This window comes from Aphanomyces astaci (assembly GCF_000520075.1).
Source record: "Aphanomyces astaci strain APO3 unplaced genomic scaffold supercont1.181, whole genome shotgun sequence".
Classification (NCBI taxonomy): domain Eukaryota; phylum Oomycota; class Saprolegniomycetes; order Saprolegniales; family Verrucalvaceae; genus Aphanomyces; species Aphanomyces astaci.
The window spans coordinates 12511-23300 of record NW_009798444.1 but is presented as its reverse complement, the minus strand read 5'-3'; the positions used below and the strand labels follow the sequence as shown (position 1 = coordinate 23300).

General features: G+C 49.4%; 4 protein-coding genes across 4 annotated transcripts; 3 read left to right on the top strand and 1 right to left on the bottom strand.

Moving 5' to 3' along the window:
* Window positions 1-208: 208 nt before the first annotated feature.
* H257_18585 (hypothetical protein) lies at window positions 209-409 on the bottom strand (the record flags this gene model as incomplete). Its single annotated transcript, XM_009847680.1, has 1 exon — window positions 209-409. A coding segment is annotated over one exon (201 nt), but the record flags the coding sequence as incomplete, so codon positions are not given.
* A 388-nt stretch (window positions 410-797) lies between these two features.
* On the top strand, window positions 798-2131 carry H257_18584 (hypothetical protein; the record flags this gene model as incomplete). Its single annotated transcript, XM_009847679.1, has 6 exons — window positions 798-995; window positions 1051-1152; window positions 1204-1286; window positions 1366-1470; window positions 1557-1657; window positions 1887-2131. The coding sequence occupies 6 exons, from the start codon at window positions 798-800 to the stop codon at window positions 2129-2131; spliced, it is 834 nt and encodes a 277-aa protein (XP_009845981.1).
* Window positions 2132-7543: 5412 nt separating this feature from the next.
* On the top strand, window positions 7544-8419 carry H257_18583 (hypothetical protein; the record flags this gene model as incomplete). Its single annotated transcript, XM_009847678.1, has 1 exon — window positions 7544-8419. One exon carries the CDS (start codon window positions 7544-7546, stop codon window positions 8417-8419), a length of 876 nt encoding a protein of 291 aa, XP_009845980.1.
* A 282-nt stretch (window positions 8420-8701) lies between these two features.
* On the top strand, window positions 8702-9679 carry H257_18582 (hypothetical protein; the record flags this gene model as incomplete). The annotated part of the gene is made up of 1 exon (XM_009847677.1): window positions 8702-9679. The coding sequence occupies one exon, from the start codon at window positions 8702-8704 to the stop codon at window positions 9677-9679; it is 978 nt and encodes a 325-aa protein (XP_009845979.1).
* Between the last annotated feature and the right edge of the window lie 1111 nt (window positions 9680-10790).

Here is a 10790-nt window from a genome sequence, read left to right as displayed (position 1 = left end):
TAAGAGGTGGAACAGGGGTGGACGAGGGCAACGATACAGGGGTTGTCGTCGGCGAAAATGCGTAGTCCTCGTCCGCCTAATGCTGGGTAATCATGGGTTGGAGGAGTGCCTTAGGATCACTACCACTCTTACGACAAAGTGCCAACAGCAAGCGCACTGTCGTTTCACCTTCCAGACGATACTTGAGGACACTTTTCAACAATGGTACGTCGTCAGGGTGCAAATCTGCGAAGCCCTCGTCCTCAAGCACCTTGTCGTTCGCATCGACTTGGCGGCCGTACTGCTTACGGATATTGCGGTATTGGGGTATCTCCGGGTGGTCCTTGGTCATGTGCACCTTGAAGTAGGTGTACCACACGACAACGCCACAGCCATTCACCATGCACTTGAGGCGACCACATGAAGTCATTTTGAAAAGTGACTCGTGGCAAAAGTCGTTGGTTTCCAACGGTCTTATCTGTGGAAGAATGTACGTATCCGGATGTTTATCCGGCGATTTTCAAATTCCCCGAGAACAGCCCCTGCTGATGGGGAATTCCTCCGCTTTATACATGCTTGTTCTGTATATCTTTCATGTCACAACCCTACCCTAGTAGGAAAAGAGCGCTGATTCTCACACGTCAGTGTTTCCCTTTGGCTGTGTGTTTAGCCAATAGGAACGAAGCCAGGTAGTCTGTGAACAAATGAATCTCACTTTCCGTTTTCCCCTGTCCTGCACACTTGGTTTGTCTTGGACAATCTGCGCAAAGTTGCTACACGCCTATCCCTACCTCCTGTTTCCTACATCGTGACAGGTTATGAGCTCTCCTGCTTCGACCATTAGAGCCTACCCTGGAATTCTCCTCGACAATGCCTACAAGTTCTATGCTGTGTGGCGCACCACTTTCAAACAAGCCGCCGTGACCACAGGTTTCTTCTCCCTCTACACCTACGAGACCTACTGCCACCCGCGCATCGAAACCGACGCCTACACTATCAGCCAAGCCAAAGTCCAAGTGAAACGCCTGGAACAGGACTTCACGCGCAAAGTTTGGGACGTGTTCCATCCAGCAGTGGCGTATGGACGTGGTGGAGAGGCGCGTCGTCGTGGAGGCGATGAACGAGCACGATGGGTGGGTGACGAAAGGCGAGGATAGGCGGATGTTGGAGGAGGTTTGGGGCGCCTACGACTGGAGTGATAGTAGCTGGTAGATGACAAGGTAGAAAGGGGTGACGTCAGGCGTCGTCACTCACCCGTCGTGCTCGTTCATCATTTCCACGACGACGTGGTGGAGCCTCTCCACCATGTCCATCCGCCACTGCTGGATGGAACACGTCCCAAATTTTTCATCCTTCCTCCGCCTTTCTTCGACACCACCTGCGAAGCGACAATGCCTTTCCAAACCCACCTCTCAACTACCAAGTCATCAATTCCGACTACCTCAACCACACCGACGCGTCCTCCACCTTATGCTCTCGGGTGATTCCAACGTAAAAAGGAAAGTGGGTCATTGTGGGAGGCGTAGGGTTGGCTAGGTAGTCTTTGAGTTGGAGATTATCCTTGATGAGCGGGATAGGTGGTGGTCGCTCTTTGGGAGGGAGATCAGTTTGAAGCTTGAAAAGATGATAGGCGACGCACTTGTCATAGGAAAGTTGATGAAAGGCGTCAGCGGTAATGGTAACCATCTGACGGTAGGCGATATCGTGAATTGGGCCCCATCGGAAGAGTAGTAAGGATGAGCAGCACGGGGAGGCGGAGGTTCACTAAAGGCACTAAAGGCGTTCTCGACGGTTGAGGCGTACTGGTAATTGTCGCGCAGGCGGGTCAACATAATTGGCAGGCGTGGGGGGTCGAGTAGAGTGCTTGTAATAAATGGGAGGTGTGCGCGGAGGGTGAAATACGGTAGGCATGGAGTGGAGGCAGCAGAGAGTTGTCCACTTTGGAAGAGGCGGGAGGGAGTGGGACGACGCCTACGAACACTTTCGCCTCCTAGCCATTACAACCTTCAAGTCCGGCATCAACACCCTCCAGCACCTTCCGCCTACTGATATCGGTAATCTACAAGCCGATAACGCCAAGAAATTCGGTCGCATCGTCGGACCCAAGTACTCTACCAATACCATATTTTCCAACGCCTACTCGCCTGCTTAGAACGCCGTGACCGAACGCCGCATTGACCTACTTGTCATGAAAATGTGAGCGCTCCTACTGGCCGACAAGCTCCCCAAGTTCCTGTGGGCCGAAGCCATCATCTACTCTGCCTGGCTTTACAACATATCGCCTTCAACCTCCAACGATGGCCAGTCGCCTTATCATCGAGTGTTCTCCCGGCATCCTCCTCTCGCGTACATCCGCACCTTTGGCTGCACCGCCTTCGTTCATGTCCAAAAGGCTAACCAAACAAACAAACTTGACGCGCTTGCTATTAAGTGCATGTTTGTGGGCCTACCCGTTGACCTCAAAGACTAGAAGCTACTCAACGCCTACTCCCACCAACTCATCTACTCACGTGACTTCGTTTTCCACGAAGACGAATTTCCGCCCACAAACACCATCCAAGCCGCAGCATCATTTCGACTTCGCGCCCGTGACGCATCCCACACTCCTTCCATTAACCCTCATGAACCTCTGCCGCCTCGATCCGACCTTCTTTCCTCCGCTTCCTCCATCTCCTCCACCACCTACCACTGAACGACTGTCTCCACCCTACGTTTACTCCCTGTCTACCGCCTTCGACGAACTCCAACTTGCTCTACCATATCGCAATCCACTATTCCATCCGCCTACCGCCCTACTTGCCCAGCATCACCGCCGAACCACTCCGTCGCCTACACTACTAGGAACTCCATTCTGTCTCTCCGCCTCCCACTTACCATTCATCGACATTTCCATTTACGATCTTGCTGCCCTTCCACCACCGACTTACTCCTACCCTTTCCCGCCCTCTCGGCGCCTACACAGCCACTCGATCCACCACTTTACCCGCCATGGCATCTCTACGCCTTACTCAGTGCCCGCCTGCCCTCTGATTCCTCTGATCCTAAAAACTGGCAGAATGCCATGTTCCGTTCCGACCGCGACAAATGGCGAGTCGTCGCAAAAGACGAATTCCAGTCCCTATAAGACAGCAAGATCTACAAACTTGTTCCACGCCTAAAAACGATGACAATCCTGCCCTGTCGATGGGTTTTCCGCATCAAGCCCAACGGCACTTACAAAGCACGCCTAGGTATCAAAGGATTTCTGCAACGTGAAGGCGTTGACTACGACGACATTTTTTTTTGCGCCTGTCGTCGCCCGGAAGTCCTTCGATTCCACTTCATTATGGTGGCTATCTACGACCTCGAGTGTCATCAAATGGACGTGAAGACCACTTCTCTAAACGGGACCATGGATCGAGTCGTCTTCATGGAGCAGCCGCCTGGCGACTTCGTAACCGACGTCTCCCGCAGCGACTTGGCTGTCGACTAAAACGCAGCCTCTACGGCCTCAAACAAGCCCCTAACCTATAGCACTAGACCTTCGTTGACTACATGACATCCCAAAAGTACACCCGCCTACACAAGGACCGCTGGGACTTCATCAAGTCCGACGCCTCCGGTTTCACCACTGTGAGCCTCAACGTGGATGACCTACTTATTCCAGCTTCATGTACTTAGCCATGGACACTCGTCCAGATCTCGCCTACACTCTCCAAGAATTTAGTCAATTCCGCCACAATCCTGGCCCACTCCATTGGTCTACCGTCCAGCGTGCCCTTCGCTATCACAAAGGCACCCACACCTATGGAATCCGCCTTGGTTGCATCGCCTCCGTCGACGACTTTCCTTTTCTATCCGCCTACGTTGACGCGAACTATGCTATGCGTGTTGACACTCAAAGGTGTATCAGTGGATTTTTCACTCTCTTCTTCGGCTCACCCTTGTTGTGGCTCGCCAAGAAGCAACCCCTCGTCACCTTGTCCACCACAGAAGCTGAGTTCGTCGCCCTCGCCTTATGTATTCAAGAACTACTCTAGCTACGTCAACTCGCCTCTGAACTCCAGCAAACGTCCGACCAACCCGCCCTTGTCCACGAAGACAATCGGTCGACCATCCAGATCGCTACCAACGCCGAACTACACGGCCGTTCAAAGCACATCGACGTTCGATACTTGTTTGTTCGCGACCTCGTGGATTCTGGTGAATTTTCCAGCTCAAGTGGTGCAGCTCTGGCAACCAACTTGCGGAATTTTTCACCAAACCTCTTCCGGCACCCGCCTTTGATGACCTCCGATCACGCCTCTCTGTCATTTCTGATCTCAAACGCCTATCAATACATTTTTCATGTTACATTCACGACTCCACACCTATCCAACTCAACTCCCTTTTCTTCTCTTCGTCTGCGCCTATCGTCGCCTACACCCCAATTGGTTTTTCGCCTACCCCCTACCTATTCTTTTCCTTTTTTTCGCCTACCCCCGCTACCATTTTTTCGCCTAATATTTCTTTCGCCTATTACCTCCCTCTTTTAGCCTTTTCTCTCTCCTCTATCACTTCACACCTACCAAGTCTTCTAGTTCTCCTTCTATGCCTACCATCTATCTTTCTTTCTTACTTCCCTCCTCTTCGCCTACCTTACTGCATTCTTTTCTCTCTTACTACGCCTACCAACTACATTTCTTCTTTCTTTCCTCTCTTACTCCGCCTACCAAGTAAAATTTCTCTTTGCCTCATTCATTTACATCTCCTTTCTCAAACACCTACCACTTCACCTACTTGCACCTTTCACTCCTCAACATTCACTACCTACCCACACGCCTTTTTCGCGGAAATTCATGGCTCATGGTGGCGTGTGTCTGCTTTCTGCTCTATTTGTGAGCCCTACTGCCCGTTCAAAGGCGTACCCATTTTTCGGCTCCAGCTCGCAGGATAGTTGCGCCTACATCGGTACCTTGTCTGACTATTTGTTTCCCTACAGCAAGACAACGCCTCGATCCATGCGTCTCGAGAGACCAAAAGTGTTTCTTAACGTGGAATTGCGTGTGCGTTTTGGAGTGGCCAGCGAAGTCGCCGGACCTAAATCCGATCAAGAACAGGTGGGGTGTTCAAAAAACGATCTGGTTGCTGTCATTTCCAAGGCTTGGGACGAAATTGGGCAAAACTTGATCGCAAGGGCAAATATTCACTTCACTCACAAAAGTCACATATTTGAATATACTTTTGAAAGGGCAAGCAATTCAACATCATTCCCACGCGATCCAAGCTCATTCAATGTTTTTGCACATTCGTTCATGGTGTTCTGATACTCCAATTTTTTGGGATGGCTATAAACTTATTGCCAGCACTGTATACATGCTTGTTCTGTATACCTTTCACTACCCTAGTGATTGCTCACCCAAACACGGCTCTAGCACAAGGAAAAGAGCGCTGATTCTCACATGTCAGTGTTTCCCTTTGGCTGAGTTTTAGCGAATAGGAACGAAGCCAGGTAATCTGTGAACAACTGAATCTCACTTTCCGTTTTCCCCTGTCCTGCACATTTGGTTTGCTTTGGACAATCTGCGCAAAGTTGCTACACGCCTATCACCTACGCCTACCTCCTGTTTCCTACAACTTGACAGGGCCATCACATTACCAAAATACTTATACAAACCTATACTGAGTACTTTTGTAGTATACTAGTGCGCTATACGGTTTATACGTAATCATGAGGGTCTTATGCGGAATCATGCAGACAATTACGATACTCCAATCAAGTTGGACTTTTTCTGCTTCCAAGTAACGTTAGTTAATCCGCTGGTTAAAGTTCGTTTCTCAATGTTTCGTTAAAACGGGCCATACCAGTTCAATTCCCTCATTAAAAAAGTTCCACTGTTGTTTTGACCCGAAATACTCTTTCAATGAGATTTATAAGGAACTTTGTATGGTCAGACCACCTCACCACTTATTAGGGGTTAAGTGCATCTCAGTGGTTAGCGATGGCTAACCACTAGCGATGCAGTTAACCCCGGAGATTTAGTATCGTATGTACTCATCGGGGGTAGGATGGAGTCCCAGGTTACAGGGCTACTGGTGAAAAGGTGTATCCGGAATGTAATAATTCTATCATTGAAACAGTATTTCGGGTCAAAATAACAGTGAACTGTTTAGTTAATGAGGGAATTATTCGCCATACCATTACCTAAACTCTTATACATGTACCGAGGTCATTGTTTGTGATCCATACATATGCGACAATCCATGACCTGATATATACTTAAGACTTACGGGACAGCATTGAATATTAATACCAACCTTGGATACTATGGTTAATATAATATAATTGTTGAATTAAAAGCATGGATGACATGTGGATGAAATTTGGATGACAATTGGATAAAATTGGATGAAGCTGTGGGATGAAACCTAAAGTAGTGACCAAGCCTTACGTTGGCCCCGAGCGCCCGGGAGGCCGTCTGCGCAAGCGCGGCCGTACGAGAGCGCGGATCTAAGCTTCTCACTTCACCGAATGATCTATCACGGATATTTGAAATCCATATAAATAATTCGAAGTATTCATATGGATTTCAAATATCTGTGATAGTATCATGCGTCATCCCAACGTCATCCAACATTAATATTAGGTCATATCCTAATTTGTAGAGAGAGATGAGAGTAAATTAGGATAGTACTAGGTCATTGCATACAGTACAGGCCTCGTCCAGGTGCGGCACGGCCTACTGCCTACCTGCCGCTGCCCGACATGAAGAAAAGATAGATTCGGTGAAGTGAGAAGCTTAGATCCGCGCTCTCGTACGGCCACGCTTGCGCAGACGGCCTCCCGGGCACTCGGGCCCAAATGAAGGCTTGGTCACTACTTTAGGTTTCATTGTTCCCACAAAGTCATCCACATCATCCACGCTATTAGTTCAACAATTATATTCTATTAATCATAGTATTTAAGCTTGGTCTTGGTATTAATATTCAATGCTGTCAGTACTACACTATTAATAGTACTGGTACAGTAGTACTATTACTACTACGTGGTACTTTACAGTAGTGACCAGGTCAGGAAATACAGTACATCAATTGTTGACACGCCACCAATCTGTCACTTCCAAAATTGCGACACACAAATTACAGTATACTACCGGTACTAACTAAAGCTCGTACTAATGGTTCGTGTTTGACTGCATATTGTAGATAGTACGAATAATTCACTTGTTTTGACCCGAAATACTGTTTCAATGAGAGAATTATTACATTCGGAACTGTAATCTGGGACTCCGTCCTTCCCCTGGTGAGTACATACGATGCTAAATCTCCAGGGTTAACTGCATCGCTAGTGGTTAGCCATCGCTATCCACTGAGATGCACTTAACCCCTAGTAAGACGTGAGGTGGTATGATCATACAAAGTTCCTTATAAATCTCTTCGAAACAGTATTTCGGGTCAAAACAACAGTGGATTATTTTAATGAGGGAATTGTACTAGATAGTACACACACCAGTTGACCTATATTTCGCGACAGTCAAGTCACGTGGTACACCCAGCTCGAGAGTCATTGGTCTCATTTTGCAATTTCCATTGACCCATCAACATCATGGTTCAGTACCATTTTGTGGCCCTCGCCGCCGCCGCCACCGCCGTCACGGCCAAGATCTCGGTCCAAGTACATCGCAACTTGGAAGTCGCCAAGCAGTCGAACGTCGTGGTAAAATTTTACAGTGACGAGGCGCACGACACCCACCGCCGCCGACTCAAGGCCGGCGCGTCTCGCACCGAAACCATCGAGTCGCTGGTTGATTCGTTGAAGGAGCACACCAACACGTCCCAGGCGTCGGTCAAGTCGCTCCTGGCCAACCAAGTTGAATCGACGGCTGTGGAAGTGGCCACGACATGGATCGACTGTTCCATGTACATCGACAACGCCCCCGACGACCTCGTGCAGAAGATCGCGGCATTGCCGGAAGTCGAATCCATTGATGAGCCAGTTGTGATAGCACTCGATGAAACCAAAAGCGATGGCATACCAGCCAGTGCTGTCAATGACGTCATCGAATGGGGGATAGAGAAGATCCAAGCCCCGGCGCTGTGGGCCAACGGCATCAAGGGCGACGGTGTAGTCGTGGCCAACATTGACACCGGTGTTCGCTATACCCACGAGGCGTTGAAGTCGAACTGGCGAAGTGAATACGGTTGGTTCGACCCGTACGATAAGACGGAGCTGCCCAACGACCGGTGGAGCCACGGCACTCACGTCATGGGCACCATGGTGGGAACGCAAGGTATTGGTGTCGCCCCGAATGCCAAGTGGATTGCGTGCAAGGGGTGCAACTACGTGTGCCAGCAACATATGCTGGTGAAATGCGCCGAATTCCTGCTTTGCCCCCACGACAAAGACGGCAACAACCCCGACTGTAGCAAGGCCCCTCACGTGATCAATAACAGCTGGGGGGCGCACGGCACGAAATTTTGAATCGAAGGATTGCTTACATCGTGGAGAGGTGCGGGAATCATTCCCGTCTTTAACAACGGCAACGACGGATTTGAAGGTTGTGCGTATTCGAATTATCCTGCTCCATACCCTCAAGTGATTGCTGTCGGTTCCACTAGCTCCTCGGATGCTTTGGCGAGTGGTTCAAGTTTAGGACCTTCCGTGAGGAACCGCCTCAAACCCGACATTTCGGCTCCTGGTCTCAACATCTATTCCGCAACAAGCGACAATGACGGAAGCTTTTCGTTTCTATCTGGCACGAGCATGGCTACGCCTCATGTTTCTGGAGCCATCGCCTTGTACTTGTCCGCCAACCAAGGCGCCACGTACGACCAAGTGTACACGGCCCTGACCAACAATGTGGACACGAACACGTTATCTCCGCCCGACAAGTCCTGCGGAGGCATTCCCAACACGCAATACCCCAACAACCTCTTTGGCTACGGCCGCTTGAACGTCTTCAAGGCTGTGACTGCTCCGCCCAGCACCCCCTGCCCGACTCTGCCCCCGCCGCCCCCCAAGTGTGCCCTTTGGATGCTCGATACCGATTACATTGGCGAGGATATCAAGGCACTGCCCTTTCGAAGCTCCGACGACTGCTGCGACGAATGCGACAACACCCCAAAATGCAATGCGTTTACCTATACCTACGACAACTATACCTACGACATCGGAGGCACTTGCTGGCTCAAAGCTGTCGACGAACCGGTTGTCTCTGTGTACAAGGAAGGCTCCAAGTCCGCTCGAGTACTCAACCCGACTAAACCCTCAACCGCTTGTGGCACCTTGGCAGTCAACACGCACTATATTGGCGGCGACTTGGCTTCGACCAAGCAGGCGACTGCTGAATCCTGTTGTGCTGACTGTGAAAACACACCGGGATGTAAGCTGTTCGTGTGGTCCAACGACGACGGCGGCACGTGCTGGCTCAAGCATACCAAGGGGGCCAAGGTGACTGCCATTGGAGCCAAGGCTGGCCTACTTCAAGCCTTACCAGGACCGCTGTCGTGCAGCAACATCGAGTGGAACATGGATTTTCTGGGCAAAAACATCGCGCAGGTTTCGGCGGGCCAACCGGCCGACTGCTGCGCAGCGTGCCATAGCAACCAAGTATGCAATGCGTACAGTTGGTTGGGTGGGGTGTGCTACTTGAAGCGTCGCCGGGCGGTTACGAAGCTGACGTCGGGGGTGGTGTCGGCCCGCGTGGACAAGTGCAGTGCGTTGGAGTCGGATGTGTACTAGCTTCTCGGGCCAACGCTACTTTCAATTCTGCTGTGGTGATTTAAAGCATGACCTGATGATTTATACTATTTAATAGTATCTGCATATTGGGGTTATAATAATTGAGTACTGTATGGATAGTAAGTAGTACATCGAGTGGCTTCGTGCGATCAAGAATAAAGTACATAGTTGTCAACGTGAAACAATATAAACTTGCCATGATGATGGGGTTGACATTTGAAAGTTCAAGATGTAATATTTTTAACTGTAAAAAGCATACTCGAATAAAATATAAATCAACCTGGCACTACCGGTAGTATTAATAACGACTAGTATATAACGATAGTGGCCACGTTCATGTTATAACGTCACATTAAAAGTAGGTAATGATGAATAAACAAACACAAAACTACCGTACGCCTTGGCAGTTGTACTCGTGGTCATCCTTATGACATTGCCAAACTTGCTTAGGGTTCCTCTGGATTTGACCTTATATAAAAATGTCGTAAAATATTTATTTACAATTAACAGTAGACCTCGTGGCGAAAGAAGTGATGTCATCACAGAGATTTAGTATAAACTTGTACAATATCACACCCCTATAATTTTATTGACTAGGCACATAATGACACGTCATTTCAAAGAGTGTATCATCAATTTTAGGCGATGCACGACTTGAAAAATGATTATCCATCGTCTTGACCAGCTTGTCTTTTCTAGAATGCACAGTAGATTGGAGTTTTGGTCGATCACTTCTCAACTTGCTTCATATCTTCCAAGCCCAACCACTACTCCTCGTTCATGCCGAGCCAAACCACCACGACGGCAGCAAAGAGACTCCCCTCTGCCCGGACGATCTCCAACACAGTGGATGCACTTGCAGCCATTGACGATCGCCGTCAATCCAAGCGTCAGCGATACTCGATTGAGTCCAATGATGCAACTGCTGAGGACATTGACTCTGCTTCGCCCGTAATGGACCGGTTCATTGCCGCCAAAGGGATTGAAGTCGTCCACGCCCTGACCAACTTTTCGGCATCTGAGATCAACACATCGTGGATCAATATCAAGACGTTCGTGACGAAGAACTGGAACGTCAGGAGTGGACGCAAGTGTCCGGTGACCGGGAAGG